Source organism: Phocoena phocoena, chromosome 10, assembly GCF_963924675.1.
Source record: "Phocoena phocoena chromosome 10, mPhoPho1.1, whole genome shotgun sequence".
Lineage (NCBI taxonomy): Eukaryota > Metazoa > Chordata > Mammalia > Artiodactyla > Phocoenidae > Phocoena > Phocoena phocoena.
Window position 1 is genome coordinate 56331316 of NC_089228.1, and position 19934 is coordinate 56351249.

At 40.1% G+C, this 19934-nt stretch overlaps 2 protein-coding genes across 2 annotated transcripts in view; one reads left to right on the forward strand and one right to left on the reverse strand.

Annotated features, from left to right (window-relative positions):
- AZI2 (5-azacytidine induced 2) overlaps positions 1-2093 on the forward strand; it is a 34964-nt gene extending 32871 nt beyond the window's left edge. The window contains exon 8 of the mRNA XM_065886140.1: positions 1450-2093. Within this exon, the coding sequence (XP_065742212.1) occupies positions 1450-1862 (413 nt within the window). The 3' untranslated portion in view covers positions 1863-2093. The remainder of the gene's footprint in view (positions 1-1449) is intronic.
- Positions 2094-5767: 3674 nt separating this feature from the next.
- Positions 5768-19934, reverse strand: part of CMC1 (C-X9-C motif containing 1) — a 56732-nt gene continuing 42565 nt past the window's right edge. Inside the window, exons 2-3 of the mRNA XM_065886192.1 lie at positions 9178-9268; positions 5768-6029 (exon numbers count right to left, since the gene is read on the reverse strand). Of these exons, the coding sequence (XP_065742264.1) occupies positions 5909-6029; positions 9178-9268 (212 nt within the window). The 3' untranslated portion in view covers positions 5768-5908. The remainder of the gene's footprint in view (positions 6030-9177; positions 9269-19934) is intronic.

A 19934-nucleotide genomic window follows, 5' to 3' on the forward strand; every position in this document is an offset into this window, starting at 1 on the left:
GAGGGCACAAGAGATTTTATAAATAGTTCTCCTCAGAAATGTTTCCTGTGGGGTGGGGGACGTTGCATGTTGGGACAGAAAGCTAAATTCAGAATTGCCTTTCTGTTTCTAGGGTTAGTTACTTATGAACCAGGCAAAACAATAAGGTACTTGGGCACACCCCAACTTAGTTTACGGTTCATTTTGTCCTCAGGTTTTCCAGTGACCAGGGTTACATATGGGACAACTTTAAGTTGATGGTAGAAATAAGACCTCTCTTAAATGAGACTCATGGAGTAATTTTTCAGTGAGCCTCTTATATACTAAATAGAACTTCCAAAAAATAATTAAGGAGAAATGCTCTCTACTCATTTGGAAATGCTTATTGTCGTGTCGTTTCTGAGCTGGTGAATGATTGATCTTTGCTTTTAACCGTAAGTTTCTAGCACGTTTCCTACGACAGTGCCAGGCCTGGGGCCACCACTCTCCACAAAGAATTGAGTGCTTTGCGGAGTGGACAGAGATAAACCCAGGTCACCTTTTCTCTAGACCCACATGTCACCCTGTCCAGAAGCTGAGCACTGTCACCTCCTCCCAAGAAAAGGGGCAGTGAGCTTATTTTTTAATGTGGTTCAGTTTCTTTCTCCTTTAAAACTAGAGTCAGGCCTTGGTGGCACTTGGTATCCGTCCAGCGGGAGGGAAGCACACCCTTGCTTTGTGTTGTCTGTGGCTGAACAGCAGCTGGAGAGCATTCTGTTTTCTAAGCCATTACATGTTACTAAACTCATTTTTTTTGCTTTTTTTTGACCTATATTGTGACCATAGCAGAATTTACATTTACCATTATATATATTTGACAAGAAATGAGATGATTTTATAGCTTTTAATTTAAATTGTTTTATCCATAAAAGCCTTTAATATATATCAAATTTCAGTTGGGTCTCACCAATTCACAATGTAGTTATTTCTGGAAAAATTTACTTTTGGACCACCTATGGAAAACAGATTTGACTAAGCTAAGGAATATTATATCTAACAAACAAAATTATTAAAACTTAAGAACAGCTTTCTTAGTCTCCACTGACACATTCTGCAAGCCTTCTCCAGCCATATTAAGAGCCAGGAACAGGGTCTTTACTTGTATTTTAAGTGAATTGGTTTCCAGCTTTTTAAAATAGGAATTTCCTCATGTTCACTATGATATGGGCGGGACAAGATTCCTGTGTCCATTTTGCAGACGAGAGAAGTGACACCTGGAGCAGTCAAGTGTCACCCTGTCAGTAAATAGCGGATCCAGGATTAGAACTGAGATCATCTGTCAACTTCAAGTCACACTGCCACAGTGATCGCACTAACTTGGAAATGTCCATTTCCAGTTCTAGAATCAACCAAATTAACAAAGTGTTTGTTTACTGTTTTGTGATCATAAATACCAGGACAGCTGATGCTTAGCCTGTGCTTTCTTTTCAGCTTGTGCCCCAGCAGGATGCATGGAAGACCTTGGGAAAGACAGCGCAAAGCTGCACTTGATGAATTTTACTGCAACATACAAAAGACAGGCCCCTCTCTCACCAAATGGCAAAACTCTTTGTCATGCCACGTCTTCCCCTTTACCAGGAGATGCAAAGGTTTTATCAGAGAAAGCAGCTCTCCAGTCATGGACAGATCATGAGCGATCCATTCCTCACGATGGCACAAACTTTCAGGAACACAATTCTTATGGCAGAAATTCTCTGGAAGATAATTCTTGGGTATTCCCAAGCCCTCCTAAATCAAGTGAGACAACATTTGGGGAAACTAAAAATAAACCTTTGCCTTTACCCAACCTGCCACCACTGCATTACTTGGATCAACATAATCAAAACTGCCATTATAAAAATTAATTATGAAGAGATTTATGATGTTCTCACGAGGTTGCTGTATCTCCCTCAGTGGTTTTCTTGGGAAATCATTAACAAACTGAAAGCAGATTTTGATTAAACTTTTGCAGAGTTCTTCAGTATTTACATTTGCACATAATGTACCATATTATGTAGTTGATTTTTCAGTATGAAAGAACACCCTCCAGCTCCATATTCTGGCTAAGAATCAGATATGTGTTACTAATTAATAAACCTAAGGTATTTCACAATGACAACTCTACCTTTGATGATAATTGTACATTTCTGCCCCTCACATGAAGAATGGAATTGAAAGTTTTCAGACACGGTTTTACAAAGCATGTGAAATGCCTAACTCATAAAAATAAAGGAGACCATTGTTCTCAGAGAAAAAGCATGTTAATTTGCATAAAGGAGTAAAATGGCAATGTGACTTAGGTTATATTTCTGCTGACCTTACAACGCGTAAGGATAAGGAAATTACAGTGGAACAATATTATCTGGGTTACTGCATCTATATGTGCTATTGTGTCTCAAAGTATAAGATTTAAAGTCATTTTATAATCACGATGTTGATAAAATTTAAAGTACAATTTGGATTTTAAGACTTGAAATCTGCTCGTTGAAGCCAACTCTGTCCTGGTACATCCAAGTCTTAATTGAAAAAAAGTGATGAAATAGTTGGAAAACTATGTGGTGTGTGAATAAACTATTACAGTCATATACATTATCCAGTTAGAAGTAGGAATAGTATCACAAAGGCTTCAGTCTAATCTGTCCTTCAGTGCTATAGTGAAAATCCCAATGGGTGTGTAACTGTATAAAGCCGTTTTCTTCAAAGGGTCTACACCTGCTTGTTACGTAGAGCAGCTTATTAACTGGTTAAACTTTGTTTTGAAATGTAATGATTTTACTTATTGAGAAAGTGGTTTTCAATTAATTAGAATCCTAGAAACCAAATTCTGTGCTGTATTGATATATGATAACAGTATAATCATGAAATGTCCCCCAACGCTTTGATTCTAAGAGCCTATCATTTATAAACAAGTAACAAGGATAGCTTCATATGGAAATTTCTCTGTATTCTTTCAGGGTGGTGGTATTAAGAATATTAGTAATACATGTCTCCGTTCCTACATCTTTTGCCTGAGATAAAGCGTTTCATGTAGAAGGCCTTTATCCTTTTTGATAGACAGTTGCAAACACCTTGGACTCAAGAATATTTCAAATCTCTTCTACATTAACTGAATAGCATACATATATAAACAGTGTTCACCATTCACCAGATATTTGTCTTTCTATTATCTTACTCACTTACTCAAGCTTGTCTGTGATTAATGGAGTTGGTGTCAGATGCTGGAATTTATTCTAACCAATGAACACAGCTGACTCGAGGGAGTACAATCTCCTGCCAAGTAATAGAACAAAACCCAATATGCATAAAACAAATACAAGACCCCAGGCTTTAGCTGAAGGAAGCAACTACCTGTGTAATAACAAAGCAGCAGAAACTATTTGTCATGTGGCTGCATAGGCTGTACATTATATCTAATCTCTAATGTAGCTTACTGGTTTGCCTTTTTTAAAACCAAGATTGAGTATTTTCCTTTGTAAAGAAAATAAGTCATATGACATAATGGCTTGATTAATGTTTTGAACAATGCCAAGACATTACTTAAAATAAATTATTTTTGTTTGAAATTGAAGTGGAAATATTGTCCTTGCCTAAATATTCCAGGGTCATGTACTAATTATAGGTTGTTAATCTGATTCATGTAACAGACATTTGTCTTGTTAAACCAACTTCTGAATGGAGACAATGCTTTTGCATCTAAACAATAGGGTAGCTATCAAACAGGTATGCTAGATGTTCTTGACAGTTTAGAGTGCTAAACAAATGATGTAAAACGATTTAGGAAAGGGTAACCAAAAGAAATTTTCCCAGTCATAAATTTTTAAATGTATTTTATGATCATTTCTGTTATTGGTAAGATTCAAAGAGAAGTGAGAGAATGGCCCATTTGTAGCTTATTTAAAATGGAAAATTTTGTTGACTTGTTTCATACTAGTTGAAGCTTGCTCCAAAGGACTTCCCTTGAAAATTTCTTTAACCTCCAGATTTTCATAAGGATAACCCAATTCAGCACATCCATAACTCAACAGAGTGAAAAGAACACGGATAACAACAACAAAAGCCTCTCAATCCTCCCCATTAGCTAAAATAGCAGTTACATCTTCTCTAAAAGGAAACTGATGTTCTGCTAAAGTGGAACCTAATTCATAACTAGAGCAGGGATGTACCTCTGTGGAACACAAGAACCAAAGTAGAGGGGAGAGTTCAGGCTTCAAGCACTAAAGGACTGAATCCTGTGAAAACAGTCATGGTCTCATGCAGAAACGCTGTCTGGAGAAGGCAGATCGTACGGGTAGAAGATCTGTGGCCTGTAACTGAACAGGAGAGGGTCAGCAGAGGTGCAGGGGTACCAGCCAGAGGAAGAGCCGAGTGGACGGGGATGGATTCCCCAGAGTACCATGCATGCAGTGGACATTTTTATACTCTATAACCTAGTCTGTCTAGCACTTGTTGGGAAGCAACATCTACATAGATGAGTTTTCCACATAAAAATGAAGCTGGCCCCTCTAATTCTAATTAAAATAATTATAAAATAACCACAAGTTGTATATTTTTAGTAGCTTTTTAAAGTAACCATTTTGCCCTTTCCTCACTTAAGTCATTGAAAACAAGCTAATTCCTGTGCTCTAGGAAATCAAAAGGCCCCCAGAGAGCGTGGGCTTGTTTACCCCCATGCCGTGTGTTCTCTGTGGCTGTATCTTCTTTGCTTGTCTGCTCCTGCTGTCTCCCTCCTTTTGATCTGTATACCTGGAAAATGTGGTCTCTCTGGGTTTCAAGTAAGAGTCAAGTAGTTCCTTTGAGTGGTCTACTCAAGAGCAAAGTGTGGAACTTGAACATCGCATGGTTCTTTAGGGTCCTATTCACTTTTAACTCGATGGCCTAAGTTAAATCTTGTCCTAGTAGGCAGGAATTTCTATTTGTGATTTTAATAAAAACTATGTAAATACATAAAAACTTTACTTACCTGGAAACTAGTTGCAATGGCTATGGTGAAGAGTTAACAGCTCATAGGAAAAAAAGCAACTTTTAATATAAAAGCTGAACCTGGGATCAAATTATTACATCGGGGCAGAAATTTTTTACACTAGTTCCTGAAACCACTACTATGTTACAAAATGGTCATTCATCCTTATAAAGAAGACTTTTTAAAAGATTAAAATATTTTCAGTAGCAGAATTAACAGGTCAAGGAATGCCACTACATTTTAGGAAATTTTCTATTAAAGATATAAGTAAAACTAATTCATGTACAAGCACTTATCTCCTCATCTATGTTTCCAAATAAGCCTTTACTTCTACTAATAACCATTAAAGCGCATTTACCACGTCCAAGACTCCAAGTATGTCCAAGTACATACTCTACTTACCTACTCAGTTAATCCTCAGTGGTGGAGCCAGGTTCATGACCATCCTGCTATACTGCCAAGTTTTTAACTCCTTTGAAGGCTGTCCATTCCTGCTTTCCTTTAGTTACTTCTGGCCCCATGATTAGTCTATAGATTGAAGAGTAAGATTCATGTGGAAGCCTAAAGACTGGTATCACTGTTAGAGAACTATAGCTGTTCTCTATATGAAAAACCCCATTACAACCCAGGCAAACCATGTCCCATTTCCCTGCTTATTCCTATGCCATTCAATAAACTCAACTTTGAAGTTTAAAAAAAAAATATTTATTTTAGATAAAATTATTTCCATAATTAAGGATAAACCCATTATGCCCAGGTAAACCATGTGCCAATTCCCCACTTACTCCTATCCCATTCAATAAACTCAACTTTGAAGTTTAAAAAAAACCTTTATTTCAGATAAAATTATTTCCATAATTAAGGATAAAGCAAACACTTCTTTGAGTCCATCATTTCAGGTGACTGATTTCCACGAACATTGGCATTACTGAGTATCATTTGAATATTTGCCTACATGCTTGTGGGAAGCTTCTGCAGCCTTTTCTTGGTAGGAATTCCAGTTTTTCTGAATTCTTCCCTTTCCTTCAGGTATTCCATTTTGCATTCTTCATAAAAGGCTGGATCATTATAGCTATGAGAAAGAAAATGAAAATCTTTTAAAGTGAATCACTTTGTAAGCATATAAGCTTATTTTAACAATAAATTCAGACATCCGGTTCATCAGGCACAACCTTTAGAAGCAGGCTTTTAGTAATGGTCATAAATTCATTGTAAACATTAGGCTACCAAATTAAAGGAAAAAAAGACCTAATGGTTCTTTTCTGAATACCAATGTCCCAGGATAGGACAATGGGAAGTCAGGACACCCATCCTCAGGTATCCACGAGAGCAGACAAGACTGCATCACAATTATGTACACAAAGTACTACGGCAGTTGTGGCCCGAAACATGGGGCAGAGTGGAAAAAGGGGAGCTGTCAGGGGGAGACGTTTGAGTTGCATTTTGAAGGACCAACAGAAACCCACATAGAAGGCACATGTGGAAAATCCCACAGATGAGGAAAAACTGTGATGCATGAAGAAGTACAAGTAGATTAGTACCACCATAGCAGATCATGTGCAGGAGAAAGGGCATGAGATGCTGGAATGGGGAGGGCCAAATCATGGCGATTCATTCATGCCCCACTGAGAAGTCAAATCTACCCTGAACGGGCACTATTCACAAAGCAACTGTAAGATTAGTTCTGTGCCTTAGATCGGGGGCCCCCAACCCCTGGGCCACGGGCCGGTACTGGTCTGCGGCCTGTTAGGAACTGGGCTGCACAGCAGGAGGTAAGCAACGGGCAAGGAGCAAAGCTTCATCTGCCGCTCCCCATCGCTCGCATTACCGCCTGAACCATCCCCTCCCCGCCCCCACCGTGGAAAAACTCTTCCTCGAAACTGGTCCCTCGTGCCAAAAAGGTTGGGACCACTGCCTTAGATGACTCTGACAGCATGTGGCAGATAGGCTAAAGGTGGGCAGCAAGGGTGTCCAATAAATAAGCTATTACAATAATCCAGACAAGAAATGAGGAGGACCTAAGCCAAAGGAAGCACAGTTCTGATGGAAAGGATGAAGTGGATCTGGGGGAGAATGACGAGATGAAATCAACAGGAGATCAGGAAGATTCTAGATCCAAGACAACTATAATTCACAAAGACACGAGGCAGGAGTCAAAGGAGCTCAGTTCGGTTTCGGACCGGCAAAGGGAAGTGGAGACATGGCATGACCCATAGGAAGCAGCTGAATTCCACGGGTGCAAACTGAGCTTTCTCAGATTTAAAACGGAGAAGAGAACCTGGGGAACCAGCTTTAAGGAAGAGGTTAAGGAAGAAAAGGTGGAGAAGAAATAGGTAGAGATGCCGAGGAGACAGGGAAGAGCTTAAAGAGGGAAGCCAGATGGAAGGGACTTCCAAGGGCTTCCAGAGAGGGGTCAAGTATCAGAGAAAAGATGGAACCTCCGGGAAAAGCAGTTCCAGTGTCGTGAGGGCAGAAGCCAGACGGCAGTTTACTGAAGGATGAGTGAGAAGAGACGGGGAGAAATAATAGAACACAAAACTGACTCAGGGTGTCACCAGGCGGAGATGAGAGAGGGTAGTGGTTCCACCCATGGAATGTTGACAGTAAGTAAAGCAGAGCCCCCACTCAAGCAAAGACAAAAAAGCAGTATTTCTTAGAGTATGTTGAGACTTGAGGTCAAGTAGAATTCTTCCTAATAGCTCTCATTTCTTTCCCACAAATGTCAGTCACTCCTCTTGGTTTGCTCCCCTCTCTTCTAAGCAGTTACAGCCTCCCCCTGCCCCCCAGGATGGACTGGGACCTGTTATCTTCTCCATCTCTAGGGGGCGAGAGATGGCAGGATATGCCAATGATTAATATCCAGATAACAAAAGCTAACAAATAACACAGACAAACTTTTAAAAAGAGCTAACAATTACTGAGTACATAGTATCTCCTATGTGCCAGCGCTGGGGTGACGTGTTTCCACGTGAGGAAGAATCACCCCACCTGACAGTGAGGACCCTGCATGGGTTGCAGGGGGAGCTACGCCCCGGGGTACCCAGGAGACACCAGCTCGCTGCCTTCCCCACGGTCCCTGCTCCTGGCTCCAGTGCTGCCCTGTCCCAACTAAGAATAATGAGTCCCTATGATATGATGACTGAAACCGAGGTGTCAAAATCCTTCAATCAATGTACAAAAGGGAATTTAACAAATTCAGTCACACAAATGTGAAAGAGGTTCATCTATTCATTCAACATCTCTTGGCAGCTCTAGGGACCAGAACTCTTACTTCTCCACAGTTAAACACTTAGTGCAGGTCTGGGCTTATAAAAAAGAGCAGCTATTAGAATTGTTTATTGACTTGAGCAAAGACATGCGGACTTGGAGTATGTTTCCTCATCTATAAATGTAAAGGTTCAGTATTCTGAAAGAGTCTATAAACTCATGTGTACATTATTTGTTATTGAAAACAATTTAAGATTCAGATAATCACCACATTTTATGTAATTGCCTAAGAAGTATCAAACAATCCTGACATAGATGCTTCACAGGCTAGGGGAGCAGAGTACAGAAGGAAGTAAGGGTTCGCCAAAACTAAGATCTCACGGACAACTACCAACTCCCTACTCACTAAAGCACTATATCCACAACACTGCCTGTCAATAATGTGGGTGATAAAACATGTGGGGAGATGAGCAGAAAGCAGCTGCATTCAAAGACCTCTGCATATTTTTACTTTAAGATTCAAGGAACTACAACAGAATATCAGTGAACATGATATTTAAGAATTATTTTTCAAAGTAATTTAACTTCAGAAATCTAAATTTACCTTTGTAGCCTTCATTTGATTTATTGCAACTCTCCTAGAAGTTAAATTACATTAGTCCAAAAGATCCCAAGGCTGGCAAAAGTACCTTTTCATTAGAAGAGATAAACATATTCTATTTTCTGTTCATGAAAAGGAATTTATTAAATCATATGAAAAATCATGTATTTTAATCAGATAAAATGCTGACAAACACACAAAACTTGAAAAGACCCTTCATAAATATGTTGTATCGTTTTTCTTAGAAGAATCTTTAACAAATTAAAATTTTAGACTCAGCCAACTATATGACAAATTTGGTGGGGAGAAGTAGAGATTACATGTAATGAGTTAAATAACATACTCTTATCTACTACACATACTACACACACACATTATACACAGGAGCACAAACGCTGAGGTAACTACTTACTAAGCAGTTAGACATTCTTTCAATGCAGAATTTTCTTTGCGGCATTTTACTACCATAAGGATTCCAGAGTCCTTGCAACATTTAGTGAAATCTGAAATAAAAAATTTGGAAGAAAAAAAATGACTTGTAATTTCATCACTGTAATCGTTAACAGCTCTAAAATATTCACTCATTTAACATCTATTACCTAGACTGTGCTTGGCTCACAGGACATGCTCCACGAAAGACGTGTACATGGATAAAAGGCAGATTAAAAGTCCTTTACTCTGTAGATTTGAAAGGGGCAGAGGAGACCTCTGAGGTGAAGAGTGAAGGGACTTCACAGAGGCAGAATGTAGAGAGTAAGTAGGATTTCTAATTCAGACAGACTTCATTGTATTGCATTTTACTACTGTGCAGACACTGCATTTTTTTTACAAATTGAAGGTTTGTGGCAATACTTCTTCAAGCAAGTCTATCGGCACCATTTTTCCAACAGCATTTCCTCACTTCATGTCTCTGTGTCATATTTTGATAATTCTTGAAATATTTCAAACTTTTTCAGTATTAATATAATTGTTACGGTGACCTGTGATCAGTGATCTTTGATGTTACTATTGTAACTGCCAACACAGAGAAGATAGCGAGAGAACTGGAATTGGAAGTGGAGCCTGACAATGGGACTGAATTGCCGCATCTCCTGATAAGACTTGAACAGAGGGGAAGTCGCTTCTTATGGATGAGCAAAGACAGTGGTCTTGAGATGGAGTCTACTCCTGGTGAAGATGCTATAAAACTTGTTGAAATGACAACAAAGGACTTAGAATATTATATAAACTTAGTTGATAAGGCAGCAGCAGGGTTTGAGTGGACTAACTCCAGTTTTGAAAGCAGTTCTACTGTGGGCAAAATGCTATCACACAGCACTGCAGGCTGCAGAGCAATCATTCATGAAAGGAAGAGTCCTTCGATGCAACAAACTTCATTGTTGTCTTATTTTAAGAAATTCACCCCAACCTTCAGCAACCCCACCCTGATCAGTCAGCAGCCACCAACATCAGAGCCAGATCCTCCATCAGCAAAAAGATTACGACTCACTGAAGGCTCAAATGATGGTTAGCATTTTTTAGCAATAAACTATTGTTTAGTTAAGGCATGTACATTCTTTTTTTGGACATAAGGCTATTGCACACTTTAATATAGTGTGAACATAACTTTTAAATGCACCAGGAGACCAATGAATTCGTGTGACTCACTCTATTATGATATTTACTGTATTGTAGTGGTCTGAAACCAAACCTGCAGCATCTCCAAGGTCTCCCTACAGAGAAAAAGAGTATATTCTATGGATGAACAACAAGGTTCTACTGTATAACACAGAGAACTATATTCAAAATCCTGTGATAAACCATAATGGAAAAGAATATTAAAAAAAGAATGTATATATATGTGTAACTGAATCACTTTGCTGTACAGCAGAAGTTAACACATTGTAAATCAACTATACTTCAATTTAAAAACAAAAAGAGTATATTCTAGAAGAGATGAATAGGAAGAGTAAAAGGGGAGTTGTGTCCAGACACAGGCCTCTGGGGGCCAGTTTCTGTGTGTCTTCTGATGGCATCAAGTTACCCTCTTTCTTTCACACAACCTGCCATGGTCCTTCACTTCTGATAATAGGGCTCCCATCCCATTCCTGAGTCAACTCTGAAATGCCCCAGAAAATCCAAACGGCTTTCTATCACATTTCCATTCTGGTAGTTTCCCTTTTAAATTGTACTGGCCCCTTGGCATCCTGCCTTCTCAGGACCACCAACCCAGAAAACCCAGGTGCCAGAGGCCAGCCACAGTGGGGCCCTCTGCTTCTCTACTGCGTCTGCTTTGGGTCAGACCAGGTCCCTCCTCAGGACAGTGTGTGGGGTTCCCCTGCTTGGGCAGCAACTCTCCTGAACTCTTCTGGTCCTTCTCCTACCCACTGGGGGTTCTAGTCCCAGCCCCGGCCGCCTCCAGTCTGTAACCAACCATGTCCATGTCAGACCTTAAAATATGACATCATCCTCACAGAGAAGCTGGAGAATAGCTTTTATAACTCTTTTAGTACAAAATTATCAGGATTCCCCTCTTTGCTTGAGCTCTGTATTACCCTTTCAGCTACTAAGAAATAAAATTTATAATCATCTTAAAGCAAGCAAGTAATTTCAGGAGTCTCCATGAAGACACAAAATGTGTAACAAAAGTGAAATTTTAAACCACAAGCAAACTGAAAATGATTGAGATTTGTAAATGCACAAGAAACTCCTTCGAGGGGCTGTGCCAGACCAAGAGGCCTATGGCACGGACGTCCAAGTCCACTGCACAGTCTGCAGGATGAGGGGAGATGGGAGTGAGGACAGCTGATGTGGGAGAAGACCTGACTTCAAACGGTGTGTGTGTCTGGTCACACACAGCGGGGCAGGGATGCTCTAGCTCAGAGCATGGGCTCCTTCAGCTTGCTGTTCACCAGTCTCAGAACTGCCACTGTTTACTGAGTCCTGAACCAAATCAGGCATCTTTTTCACTCAACTACAAATGTTCTTGTCATCTCTTCACTGATGAGCTGGGCACGTGGGCCAAATCAGAGCAAGGGGACTTCCTGTGTCCTTTGATGAGGATCCCCTATGACTCAAAAAGGCAGAGCAGACTTACAATCAGCTCGTTCTCATCAAAGGTCCTGAATGGGGGGCCACAAGGTTATTGAAAAGTCCACTAACTTCCACTCTGGAAAGCCATTAGCATCCCTACATATGAACTGCTCTTCGTACAGCCTGATGTTAAGACCTGCCTTTCTAGAGGCAAGGGTTATGATCCTAAATAAGAATTAAGACAGGAGCAACCCTCAAAGGGAATGTGAACATAAAGTTAATCCAGAAGTGACTAAATGTTAGATGGTGGTGACAAACCGTGGGCTGACTCTTCGCAGCCTCACCATCACTCAGAGACCTGGATCAACCAGCGCACTCAAGTATCATCTACAGAAAGGTCATGAGCATTGTGAACTTTACCTCATGAACATATGCTAGTTGACCAAACCCCAATCCCTTGCAGGAAAACATGAATACAAGGGCTATTACCAAAAGTACACTTTCTGAATTTAACACACCCAATACCTTTACACTTGACAAATTCACAACAGAAGGCTTAGGCATTGAAATATGCTAAGATTTGTTTTCCCTAATATGACTAAAAATGTCCTCAAGTAGGGACCTGCCTCCAGATAGCATTTATGTGTTCTGATTACAATAAAGGCACAGTCTCTGTATTTTCACACTTGTCCAGATCTCTTCAGGAGTAACTGTGACTGGCCTGAAGCCTCAAGCTGTTTGTAAGGTTTCTGTCACTTGTTTAGCAACAAGATTTTAATGAGGATCCTTCTTTCAAACCACATTAGCAAACATTCATATATCAGTGATGCTGCCAGATTCCTAGGATGGTATTCTGAAACAAGCCCAATTTAAATCTCTTCTGTCTCTCAATATTAAGTGTTAAAGAGCTTGTATACCTGTATATAAATTATTCACCATTAAAGACTATGAAAATGAACTTTCATTCACTTACATATATCTTAAGGTAATGCAAATAAATATCAATAAACAGTGAGAGAGATGATTAAAAGTTATTCCAAACTTTAAAGAAATGTGCTTAAAGATAGCACTCAAGACTTTTTTCTTCAAAATATCAAGAACATGAAAGTCTATCCTTCTTCTGTAAACACTCATTTCTCTGAAAGAAACCACCTAATAAATAAACTATGGGTAAAAATATTCTGTGGGCATGATAAAATTTGGATCAAGTGAAGCTAGGGAAAACAGAAAGACATAAAGTTGTCTCCTATTAGTCTAGGATAATAGGCAAAATAATCATACTGTGATTAAATACAAGAAGTCCATATAATTTCCAGTTTATATAAGAAAAAACTTGGGGAACCTCCATATAAAAGCAGTAAGAGAAAGAAATGGTCTGGAATTCATTGCTTTTCACACATTTAATTTATGGAACTTCTGAATGTATTTTAATATTTAAATAACCTCCAATAATAAGGTTTCTTGATTAAGCCAAAGGATGAAGGGCAAGGCTGTGCGTGGGAGCAGAAACGCTTACCTTCCACACGTTTCATTTAGTCAGTTTCAAGCAACGTATTATTTTGCAAAGGCAGTCATACAGGTAGAACTAAAGCATTCAATGAGAAATGACAATTTAAAAACATATGATATTAAAAGAAGTAATTCCAATGTTTCATATCTCTGACCAGAACCACTCCTTTTATGATTCCACTAACTTATATTTTCTAAAAAATCCTGAGCTTATGAATTTTTACACAACCATCTTTAGACATAGCACTTACTTCTAACTTTCTAGTACTTTTATTTCCTCAATCAGTAAAGTACTTATAGAGTACCTATTTTGTTTCCAGCATTACAAAAAGCAGAGCTCTATTTGGGTACCAACGTAATTTAGAATTTTAACATATAAGCTCTGTGTAATATTTCCATGACTACACCACCATCTTGATGGTTTCACTTTTAAATCTGGAACTTCAATTTAATCTAAAGGAAAGACATTTAGGAGGTCTTGCTTATTAAAGAAATGTAGTAGGCAGATTTTTAAATCACCCTAAATTCAAAACATATAATCGACTCTACAACTGGAAATCTTACGCATAAAACGGCTTCCTTATAGTGAGCTAGATAATAAAAACAGAGATGTACTTGATACAATGTATAAATGATCTGTTGACCAGTTACTGAATCAGAAGAGGTTTTTAAATGATACAATTTGGGGACAGTCTAGGTAGGTGTCAACTTTTCTTAAGATTTCACTTCAGACAAAGGTGTCTGTGAGTTTTAGATTTATAATAGAAATTGAAATCTAAAGCTAATTTTCCCAGGAGAAGCTATCTTCTAAGTGAAGGCCTGTGTGCAGAGCCTCCTCAAGCTGTGGAGGCAGAGGGCCCTGGGTGCTGAGCTCACCAGCGTCTCGTGCAGGGGTGAAGACCCGAACCAAGGCATGTGTCCTCTCCCTCCTAATGGCTGCTCAGAGAGGGCAGCCATGGCCACAGGCCACAAAGCACATTATCTATATAATCAACAGTATTTCATGAAGTTCATGGGAAATAGTTTGTAAACAGCTCTGACTTTATGAATACATTTGTTTATAAAATTTAGTAATGAAACTGTAAGAGCTCTTCACAACCTCTGAGTCCATGATACCAGTAGTATGGCTTCTGGAAAGAATTCAACCCAATCCAACCTACAAAAAAGCCAAATATTATAAATAATTCTAGACTGGGTGAGAAGCTACTTAGGACAAGCTCAATTTAGTTGCAAAAAGTGTATTAGTGAGTATCTGCCGGCAAACACTGTAACAACAACAAAATTCCATAGACAATTTTTCAAGAGATCCATAAAACTAACCCTTCAATGGAAAACATAACACGCAGAAGCCACCTCATCTTTTATGAGACACATTCACTGAAACACTGGTTTCTTCACTGCACTCACACCTCAAAATGTTTCCATTTCCAAAGGTAAATCAAAAATACTGGGGCTTCCCTGGTGGCACAGTGGTTGAGAGGCCGCCTGCCGATGCAGGGGACACGGGTTCGTGCCCCGGTCCGGGAAGATCCCACATGCCGCGGAGCGGCTGGGCCCATAAGCCATGGCTGCTGAGCCTGTGCGTCCGGAGCCTGTGCTCCGCAACGGGAGAGGCCACAACAGGGAGAGGCCCGCGTACCGCAAAAAAAAAAAAAAACTGCAGGTGGGAAATCACCAAATCATGCCATCACCTTAATGTTTAAGAAGAGATCCAACTGCAAATATTTCATTTCTTTTTATTTTTTATTTTATATTGGAATATAGTTGATTTACAATGTTGTGTTAGTTTCAGGTGTACAGCAAAGTGAATCAGTTATACATATACATGTATTCATTCCTTTTCAGATTCTTTTCCCATACAGGTTATTACAGAGTACTGAGTAGAGTTCCCTGTGCTATACAGTAGCTATACAGCTCCTTGTTGGTTACCTACCTTAAATATAGTAGTGTATATATGTTAATCCCAAATCATTTATTTTTTTCTTAAATTATCAGAGTAGAATGAAAAAGAAAAAAGTCACTTACATTCCTGCCTCATAATAGTAACAACAACAATAATAGCTAACATTGTACTCATTACAACCCAGGCACTATCCAATGAGTTAATTCAGGCTTTCAGTTATTAACTGATTCAATAAATTAAAATTTAAAATTTTTTCAAATATTCTTTCAGTACTTATCCCATAGGCTCATAAAATATCAGTCATTCATTCATTCAACAAACATTTTCCAAGTACTTACTATACGCCCAGCACTATGCTAGGTTCTGTGGTTTCCACGCTGAACAAGACAGAGGGAACCAACAGTCCCTGAGGAAGACAGACAATTAAAAAGTGCTACCGGGCGAGTGTGGTACCCACTCAGGGGAAGGCAGGGAGGGTGCTGTGGAAGCACAGAATTGGGACTCCAAACCCATCCAAGAGGGGCTTACCATCCTTGTAAGCTATGATCTACACTGAGTCAGCTGGTGGACGGGAGGTAGAGGAGGACAGGCATGTACCACTATGACCAGCAGGCAGTGCTCAATGTTTAGGCTTTGTCCTGAGGGGAAGGGAAATCCTTAGAAGGGTTTTACACAGTGAAATGCCACCATCAGATTTTCTTCTGCAGAGAACTATAGGAGCTGGCAGGGAGGCAGGAGTGGGAATAACAGGGAAACTGGTTAAGATGTGAGTACAATAATCTGAGCAAGAGATGGCAAGGGGGTAAAAGGCAGAGGAGTAGAAGCATCAGTTCAGGGGGTAACAGACAAGGAGTCAGGGATAATGCCTATACCAGGAGGCCCCAACCCCCGGGCCGTGCCTGTTAGAAACCCGGCCTCACAGCAGGGGGCGAGCAGCGGGCGGGCGAGCGAAGCTTCATCTGCTGCTCCCCATTGCTCGCATCACCACCTGAACCATCACATCCCCACCCCCACCCCCCCACTGCCCCCCAGCCCATGGAAAAATTGTCTTCCACGAAACCGGTCCCTCGTGCCAAAAAAGGTTGGGGACCACTGGCTTGCACTTTTCACTGGGAGCAGACGGCTCAGTCTGATGACTCAAAACACCAGAAAAGAAACACATATGACATTGTTCTGTTTTGGCTGCAGCCCGTGGAGGGAGATGGGGAGCAGACGAGAACGAGTTTCAGACACAAACAGCTGGGGGACCTTTGAAATATCCAAGTACACCCATCAGAGCAACCAAAACTCATTTCTATCTTGCAATTATCATAGAGGTTCATTGCATCTTTGTATAAGGCTAAGACACAATATAGACTCCTAATGATCTTAATAAAACATTTTACTATATTATCCTAGAACTTATTTCATCATGACTCAGCAATTATTCCCAACTATGCTAAAAAAGGCTAAAATAATATGAAAACAAAATGATGGAATCACCTAGAAAAATGATGCCACAGTGAAATAAACCATTATTTTCTCAGTTTTTTTATTGTACTGCTTGATGTATTACATCAACAGTCATGAATACATGAGTAGTCTTTTGGTTTTTGCTTTCCTTGAACACAGTTGAGATTTGAGATTTTTTTTTCACTTTCTGATTATGTTAGATAGAATAGCCCCCCAAAATGTCCAAATCCTAATCCCTGGAACTGGTGAATGTTAGGTTACATGGCAAAGGGGAATTAAGGTTACTAAGCAGCTGACCTTCAAGTAAGATTATCCTGGATTATCCAGGCAGGGCCCAAGTAATCACAAGGGTCCTGGAAAGTTGAAGAGGGAGGCACAGATGAAGAGAAAGAGACGTGATGATGGAGGCAGGGTCAGAGGGAGGTTATCCTGCTGGCTGTAACAATGGAAAAAGAGGAACACCAGTCAAAAAACTGGGTGCCTTGCAACAGACTGAATGTTGGTGTCCCCACAAAATCCATGTGTTGAAACCCCACTGCACCCCCACGACCCTGCCACATGATGATATTAGGAGGTGGGGCCTTTGGGAGGTAGTTAGGATGAGATACGGTCAGGAGGGTGGTGTCCTCATAAATGGGGTTAATGTCCTGATAAGAGTCAAGGGAGAGAGCTGGCTTGCTCTCTGCTCTCCACCATGTGAGGACACAAAGGTCTGCAGCCCGGAAGAGGAACCCAACTGTGCTGGCACTCTACTCTAGGACTTCCAGCCTCTAAAGCTGTGAGAAATGAAGTCTTGTTGTTCATGAGTCCTCCATTTGTTATTTTTGTTAGAGCAGCTCTGCTAAGTAAGACAGGCCTCTAGAAACTGAAAAAGGCAAAGAAATGGATGTTCCCGTAGAGCCTCCAGAAGGGAATGCAGCTCTGCCAACATCCTTTTTTTTTTTAATTATTTATTTATTTATTTTTACTTTCTATTTTTTGTGTGTTTTTGGCTGCATTGGGTCTTAGCTGCAGCGTGCGGGCTCTTTGTCATGGCACTCGGGCTTCTCTCTAGTTGTGGCATGCGGGTTTTCTCTTCTCTAGTTGTGGTAGGCAGGCTCCAGGGTGCGTGAGCTCTGTAGTTTGCAGCACATGGGCTCTCTAGTTGAGGCGCATGAGCTCAGTAGTTGTGTGGCGCGGGCTTAGTTGCACCGTGGCACGTGGGATCTTAGTTCCCCAACTAGGGATTGAACCTGTGTCCCCTGCATTGGCCCGTGTACCGCAAAAAAAAAAGATACAGCTTATGGCTCTGATTTCTTGCTCCTGAGCAATCACCTAAAATAAAATAACACCGGATACCTCACCCTCTGGCTCCACACCTCCTTTTCCAGAATGCCTATAAAAGATATTTAAATATTTAAAATAAAACTTGTAAATACTTAAAATAAAACTTTTAAATATGTAAAATAAAACTTGTAAATATGTAAAATAAAACATATTTAAATATTTCAAATAAAACATTTAAATATTTCAAATAAGGATTTTACACATTAGAAAGTGGCTTCTCCAAACAGTAGACAATGAAATGCTAAATTCTGTGCTTGGGATTCTAAGTGCTATCAGAATTGGAAAGGTAGACGTTAGCACAGCCTAGTGTGCCCAAGGAAAGCACCAAATCACCCCATCTCCTAAAAAAAACTGCACATGAGAAAGGCTTTCAGTCTCCCCTGATAAGAAAATCCATGCATATTACTGACAATGACAGAGGAGGAGGATTTAGAAAGTGACAAAGCAAGAGAAATTAAGTGAATGAGTCTGGTTTACACCACACATTTTTGCTACATGTTCCCTCTTTGCCTGCCCCCAGCCTCCAAAGTTAAAGACCTATTCATGAATACACACCCATCAGAGCAACCAACAAGGAAGCCAGCCCCTTTCTGAACATGGAGATTTCCGGGCTTCCTTGCCATCCCCTAATAAGAAGCAGGATTACACAGAAGCAGTATCAATGCTATAAGTAACACAAATAATGCAAGCAATAAACCAGCCTGTTGTACCTTCCCATTCCAGGAGATGGCTTTACAGACTATTCTGGGGATAAGCATGGGTCAATGGGGACCATTCACCACCACTCATGGAGGGTCCAGGAAAGGACCTTGTTCTAGACTTCTGGGGTGGAAATGGCCAGAGGAGGAAGGACTTAGAAACCATAAACCCTTCCTCAATTCAGAAAGTCCTTTCTAATCATCTCACTGTGCAAACACTGTGGGGACAGAAAACTCCTTATCTCACAAGGTAGCCAGTTTCATTGGGGTGTGTGTGTGCATGGAGGGGGGGATTTATAGCCTGGAAAACTAGAGTTAAGTCTCCTGCTGCTGCCTTCCTGTCAAATACTACAGACAATAGCATTCCTATCTCTTCCTTTTCCTGGCTCAGAACCAATGTGAACACTGCTCCCTCCTTGTCGGATGTAGTTTCCACACTATTGACAAAACCTGCTCACCCTCTTCCTAGTCTGCTGGTTTGTCAAGTTTACTGATGTATCTAACACCTTTGCTTTGCTCCAAAAAAGGATTTGAAACAGCCTGACATTTCCCTTAAGACACAGCATTTGAAAAGACGGTAAGTTCTTCATATCCAAACACAGGAGACAACTAAAATATAAAAATTACTATGGTTATGCCTTTTTTTTTGAATTTTAATTTATTTTTTTTATACAGCAGATTCTTATTAGTTATCCATTTTATACATATAAGTGTATATATGTCAGTCCCAATCTCCCAATTCATCACACCAGGCTATGTCTTTCTTAATGAAAATAAATACATAAATAAATACATAGCAAAAATCATTTGCAGAGAATCATTAAAAGAATGGCATATCACTAGCCATTCCTCATCCTGTGTTCTCTTAGCTGAGGCAAAAAATACCTTCACATAAGTAAAAAATAGCATTTGGCACCATTCAAAGCCACTTATCAGCTTTCTTTTAATCTAACAGTCACACCAACAGCCAGAGTAGAAATACTAAACCACAAAGCACTATCTGGCTGCTAAAGAAAGTGCACTGATCAGGGATGATCTCCAAGACTCAAAGTGAAAACAGCAAGGACACACACACACACATGTGTACATATGTGCACCTATACAGACAGATGCTTGTGTAACACAGAACGGCTGGGTGGGTTGTGGGGGAGGATATGAGACTGGTGGTGGTGGTGGTCTTAGGAAGAAACCTGGGGCCTGTGGGAAGAACTTCAGAAATACGTTCCTACTGTATTTTGGTAGTTTGTCCATGTGTCAACCTTACAAAAT